The sequence below is a fragment of the Coregonus clupeaformis genome, chromosome 30 (genome assembly GCF_020615455.1).
Source record: "Coregonus clupeaformis isolate EN_2021a chromosome 30, ASM2061545v1, whole genome shotgun sequence".
Lineage (NCBI taxonomy): Eukaryota > Metazoa > Chordata > Actinopteri > Salmoniformes > Salmonidae > Coregonus > Coregonus clupeaformis.
Window position 1 is genome coordinate 20,814,341 of NC_059221.1, and position 5,937 is coordinate 20,820,277.

Below are 5,937 nucleotides of genomic sequence, written 5' to 3' on the forward strand. Positions count from 1 at the left end.
TTTTCCGAGTTCCCAGTTGTTTTGAACGCGGCAACCGACTCCCTCCCCCGAACTAATGTCGCTATCATAGTGCGCTTGGGCTGTGTGACTGGCTGCTAGCTGGATTTCGCTCCACGTCTGAACTAAAGTAAGGACACATTTGGATACAGGTAATTATAAACGGTATTCACATTTGATTGCATTAACGTGTTCCCTATACGGCTATTTTTGATTAGCTGCAAACGTTAGTTAGCTAGCCACTGACGCGAGTGAGGTAGCTAGCTACGCGTTAGCAAAGAGTAAATATGGCTATTTAGCTAGTTTGAGGCAATCGACTGTATGAGGCTATAACGTTAATACTTTTCTCCTGTAGGATGCCTCTGCCCCCGGCGTTACTGGCTCGCTTAGCCAAAAGAGGGATTCTTAAGCACTCCGAGCAAGGTATGGCGACAACAACAACAACAATAATTTTTACTCACTACAAAAATGCTAGCTAGTAGCTAAAATCTTGGAACTTCCTGTCTCTAGATGCGGATGAGGAGATCATTGCTGAGGACTATGATGACAACAATGTAGATTATGAGGCCACTGCCCGTGAGAATTTACCTCCCAACTGGTACAAAGTATTTGACCCTATTTGGTAAGAACTCACTTTCAGATTCTCCACTAAACATGTAGATTGTACAACACCAATTGGGTATGGCTAGTGGACAGCAGCTATGATGGAGTGATTGTTTTTGGTTGTGGACTGACTTTAAGATTCCATGTATTTTGTATCCTTAGTGGTCTGCCATACTACTGGAATGTGGAATCTGACCTGGTTGCCTGGCTGTCCCCAACCGACCCCACATCTGTGATAACCAAAGCTGCCAAGAAGTTAAGGGGTAAGAAGAGTCCTAGCCTGACCAACCAGTAGAGCAGAGACTGTTTCATGTATTCCGACTCAATATTTAGGATGGATTTGATTCTGACAATCTTACTAACTCCAATATTCTCTGTGTTTCTATCTTACAGCAGAGGTTGGGGAGGACAGAGGAGAGCGACAAATTGAGAAGCCAGACAGAGAGAGGGAGCGAGAGAGGGACAAGGATCGTGAACCAGAAATGGAGAGAGAAAGAGGGAGGAATGATGGGAGGGAAAGAGACAGGCGGATGCAGAGGAGAGAAGACTTTGCCCCCTACAGCAAGAACAAACGAGGTAAACATTAATAACATTCTTCAGGAGGGACATTGCATCTCTTGCTCAAAACAAATATTGCAACCATACCCAAATCGAATGAATTATGTACACTTGCTAACAGGTTTCTGTAAACTGTATTTTTCAGGGAGGAAGGATGAGGAGATGGACCCAATGGATCCCAGTGCTTATTCTGATGCTCCCAAGTAAGGCCACTGACCCAATCATTCATCGCTACCTTTCCTTGCACCATACGCTTATGTCCAATGTCAGAAATCCCTGGCACTCTTTTTCTCCTGCCCTGTATGTAGGGCTGTGGAGATCATCACATTTTGTCAGCCGGTAACTGTCATGCAAATAACTGCCAGTCTCACTATAATTGAGCATTAATTAACATAAACACGTTTAGCATCTCCAGGCTTCAACGCATAGCCTACAAGCCACTGATGTGGACCGTTGGAACATCTACATTTAAAAAAGTGTAATGAATCCATTTAATATAGCCTACACACCACAATAAATCCATTATTTATTTTAGGCAGTTCTAAATACATATTATGATATGAAGAAAATGTAGCTTATTTCAGAAGAATAGAATAGCATATTCTGAGTCATCCTAATGTTAGGCCCTGATCTGGCTATGCCATATGGCTGTGGGCTACACTAGTTCATTTAGCAGGCAAGATTTGCTTGTAATTCCCGTGGCATTATTTTATAGTAAGAACAATACAATTAAACATAGCTGAATAAAATATAAATAATATTTTTCCCAAACGATTTCCGAGGGAGTGCGCACATATTGGCATTCCACATGAGAAAGGTTGCCGACTCCTTGTGTAACGTATTACCGGCAACTTCAGGAGAGTAATGGCAGAATCTGCGGGAGGAGAATAGTTGGGCCAGGTTTTTTTCTTCTGGTTATCTAGATCTCTGGCGCTCTCTTGAGGCATCAAACCGTAAGCTTAACGCATCAGACAAGCTCAATGCAATTAGTTGGTTTTATTAAAACACATAGGGTGTGTCTATATATGGGAAAATACACCATTTTTTTAGCCCAATCGATTGGTCGAAAGAACAGACTACTTTCGGTTGACCAAGATTTTTTTTAGACAGACCTAAAATTAAGCATATAGGAGGACCTGTTTCAAATTATTACTTTATTATTGTGTTGAGTGGTTAATAAAGTGATAATTTGAAACAAGTCCTCTTATATGCTTAATGTTATACCACGGGTATGACAAAACATTTATTTTGACTGTTCTAAATACGTTTGTAACCAGTTTATAATAGCAATAAGGCACCTCAGGGGTTTGTGGTATATGGCCAATATACCACAGCTAAGGGCTGTGTCCAGGGACTCCGCATTGCGTCGTGCGTAAGACCAGGCCTTAGCCGTGGTATATTGGCCATATACTACACCCCCGTGCCTTATTGCTTTATTTTATAGGAAGTAACGGTAAATGTACTACTGGTGATATATGTAATGGGGAATTGATATACACTGACAATCAAACAAAAAAACTATTCACAGAATGAAGTTATGAAACAATGAGTGTGCACAAATTGGTGGGAGAGAGCGCATTCTGGAGAGAGAAGTGCATTGTGCGTCTGGGCGCACGGTCAATCCGACGTCTGCATCGGCCATGCAGCATTTATGGTGATATGGCCTCAGCAGAAGTCAGGGCATTCATACTTCTTGCGCTTCGTGGAGCAGTGCAGAGCTGTTGTCAAGGAAGTGAGTTTGTGTTTATACAGGATGTACCGCCCTCACCTACCGTCAACCAATCATGTCAATGGGGAGCTATACAGAGCCCTCCGCATTGTTACTACATTTGGGAGGCGCATGGCGATGCGGTACAGAGCTCGATTTGGCCTCCTCATGCCTCTGTAGGCTCCGCAATTGCGTCACAACCTCCATATGGAGCCTCCGACCACATTTTAGAATCAAGCATAAATTGGCTTCAAGTCTAGGCCTCCAGTGGATTCATTCACTGAGATGGGCGCAAATATACAGTGCATTCAGAAAGTATTCAGACCCTTTGACTTTTTCCACATTTTGTTACGTTACAGCCTTATTCTAAAATTGATTACATTTTTAATCTATATACAATTCTCCATAATGACAAAGCGAAAACAGAAATACCTTATTTACATAAGTATTCAGACCCTTTGCTATGAGACTTGAAATTGACCTCGGGTGCATCCTGTTTCCATTGATCATCCTTGAGATGTTTCTACAATTTGATTGGAGTCCACCTGTGGTAAATTCAGTTGATTGGAAAAGCACACACCTGTCTATATAAGGTCCCATAAGGTTTGACAGTTCATGTCAGAGCAAAAACCAAGCCATGAGGTCGACGGAATTGTCCGTAGACCCCCGAGACAGGATTGTGTCGAGGCACAGATTTGAGGAAAGGTACCATTGAAGGTCGCCAAGAACACAGTGGCCTCCATCATTCTTAAATGGAAGAAGTTTGGAACCACCAAGACTCTTCCTAGAGCTGGCTGCCTGGCCAAACTGAGCAATAGGGGGAAATGGGCCTTGGTCAGGGAGGTGACCAAGAACCTGATGATCACTCTAACACAGCTCTAGAGTTCCTCTGTGGAGATGGGAGAACCTTCCAGAAGGACAACCATCTCTTCAGCACTCCACCCATCAGGCCTTTATGGTATAGTGGCCAGACGGAAGCTACTCCTCAGTAAAAGGCACAGGACAGCCTGCTTGGAGTGCCAAAAGGCACCTAAAGACTCTTAGACCATGAGAAACAAGATTCTCTGGTCTGATGAAACCAAGATTAAACTCTTTTGTCTGAATGCCAATTGTCACGTCTGGAGGAAACCTGGCACCATCCCTACAATGAAGCATGGTGGTGGCAGCATCATGCTGTGGGGATGTTTTTCAGCAGCAGGGACTGGGAGACTAGTCAGGATCAAGGGAAAGATTAACAGAGCAAAGTACAGAGAGAGATCCTTGATGAAAACCTGCTCCAGAGCACTCAGGACCTCAGACTGGGGTGAAGGTTTAGCTTCCAACAGGACAACGACCATAAGCACACAGCCAAGACAACTTAGGAGTGGCTTCGGGACAAGTCTCTGAATGTCCTTGAGTGGCCCAGCCAGAGCCTGGACTTGAATCCTATCAAACATCTCTGGAGAGACCTGAAAATAGCTGTGCAGTGACGCCCCCCATCCAACCTGACAGGGCTTGAGAGGATCTGCAGAGAAGAATGGGAGAAACTCCCCAAATACAGGTATGCCAAGCTTGTAGAGTCATACTCAAGAAGACTCAAGGCTGTAATCGCTGCCAAAGGTGCTTCAACAATGTACTGAGTAACGGGTCTAAATACTTATGTAAATGTGATATTTCCGTTTTTTATTTTGAATACATTTGCAAAAATTTCAAAACCTTTTGTGTGTATGTAGATTGATGAGGGAGGAAAAAAAACAATTTCATCCAGTTGAGAATAAAGCGGTAACATAACAAAATGTGGAAAAAGTAAAGGGGTCTGAATACTTTCCGAATGCACTGTATGTGTGGAATAATTTATTTAGAATGGCCTACAAAAAAAAACGTATTTTCCATAGCCTGTACTTGAGACATCATCTGTATGCACTTGAATAGCGAATGGAGGACGCTTCTCCTGTGGTTCATTTTCATGCCAGCCAGGGAGGCTATACTCCGGTTGTAACGCGAAGCAATGTGCTTAATATTAGGAAAGTTGAGAAATAAATATAGTAGGCCTAGCCTATAGAACGCTGATGGGATCCTCTTTTTAAGAGGCCATCAACTCTGTTTTCTCACGCAATTGCATACCATATAGAAAAATTGCGCAACGGGCTATAGAAAATGCATTTAATTCCATGCATCAACCAGCTCTCGCTGCAGAACAGGCGATGCTATTCCGCTCACCCTGAATGCCATGGCGCTCATGAAGTGTTTGATTTGATATTAACTTGTATTTTCAGTGACGTTAGTGATTAGAGGGACAATAGAGCGCTGAGTACCAGGCCATTAGCAAGTTTGGTAGGCTACTAATGACCATCAGTGGCATTCAGAGTGCAGTGTTGAAGAAGCCTAGTTACCGTGTCAACGGTCACGACTTGTGACTGTCAGTAACACGGTCACGGTAACAGCCCTTCTGCATGTATCTAAAATGTATTTTTCTCCACACAGGGGCAATTGGTCCACTGGCTTGCCCAAGCGTAATGAGGCGAAGACGGGGGCAGACACCACGGCAGCAGGGCCTCTGTTCCAACAGCGGCCGTACCCCAGCCCTGGAGCTGTACTCAGGGCCAATGCAGCCAATAAAAAGCCCCCCAGTGATGACGACGACGACTGACCACAGGGGTTCACACTCGGGAAACAGAACTGTGGGCTTCTTGCCTGCTGCATTTGGATGTTACCTTTCTATTCTCAATCCATACACTACATGGAATGTGAGACTCCTGCTGACAAAGCTTATCTGGTGAGGCGGAAACAAGTTGTGCTTTAGTACATTTGTAAATATTACTTGGTATTCTTTTTGTATGACTCAATGTTACCTGTAGGCCACCTTTTTATACTTTCAATGATCATCAAATGAGTGGCATTTGCAAAGTAAATAAAGACTTGAACTGTTTTTATTTGTATTAGAAGAGAGGTATATGTGCAATGCTATTACAGTAAACATGGCAAATAAAGAGTATCATTCTGAATATTGTAGTATTGCCAATAACATGATTATGCCATTACTGTTACAATATTGCCACATCTCAAGTCAGGACAAAGCACAATAAAATGGC

General features: G+C 43.2%; 1 protein-coding gene across 2 annotated transcripts; it reads left to right on the forward strand.

The window, feature by feature from the left end:
• Positions 1–26: 26 nt before the first annotated feature.
• On the forward strand, positions 27–5,850 carry LOC121545670 (polyglutamine-binding protein 1-like). 2 transcript variants are annotated; one of them, XM_041856420.2, is made up of 7 exons: positions 27–127; positions 353–420; positions 508–619; positions 763–863; positions 994–1,176; positions 1,304–1,361; positions 5,330–5,850. In XM_041856420.2, the coding sequence occupies exons 2-7, from the start codon at positions 354–356 to the stop codon at positions 5,493–5,495; spliced, it is 687 nt and encodes a 228-aa protein (XP_041712354.1). In that variant the 5' UTR covers positions 27–127; position 353; the 3' UTR covers positions 5,496–5,850. The 2 variants fall into 2 exon arrangements, with proteins under 2 accessions (XP_041712354.1, XP_041712353.1); XM_041856419.2 differs by having other exon boundaries at positions 36–149.
• Positions 5,851–5,937: the final 87 nt, after the last annotated feature.

Bases quoted from the DNA above. Each gene is read 5' to 3' on its own strand.
- LOC121545670 (XM_041856420.2), top strand. From the start codon at position 354: ATGCCTCTGCCCCCGGCGTTACTGGCTCGCTTAGCCAAAAGAGGGATT. The intron at 864-993 runs GTAAGAAGAGTC...TCTATCTTACAG, and splicing joins AGCTGCCAAGAAGTTAAGGG to CAGAGGTTGGGGAGGACAGA. The intron at 1,177-1,303 runs GTAAACATTAAT...TGTATTTTTCAG, and splicing joins CTACAGCAAGAACAAACGAG to GGAGGAAGGATGAGGAGATG.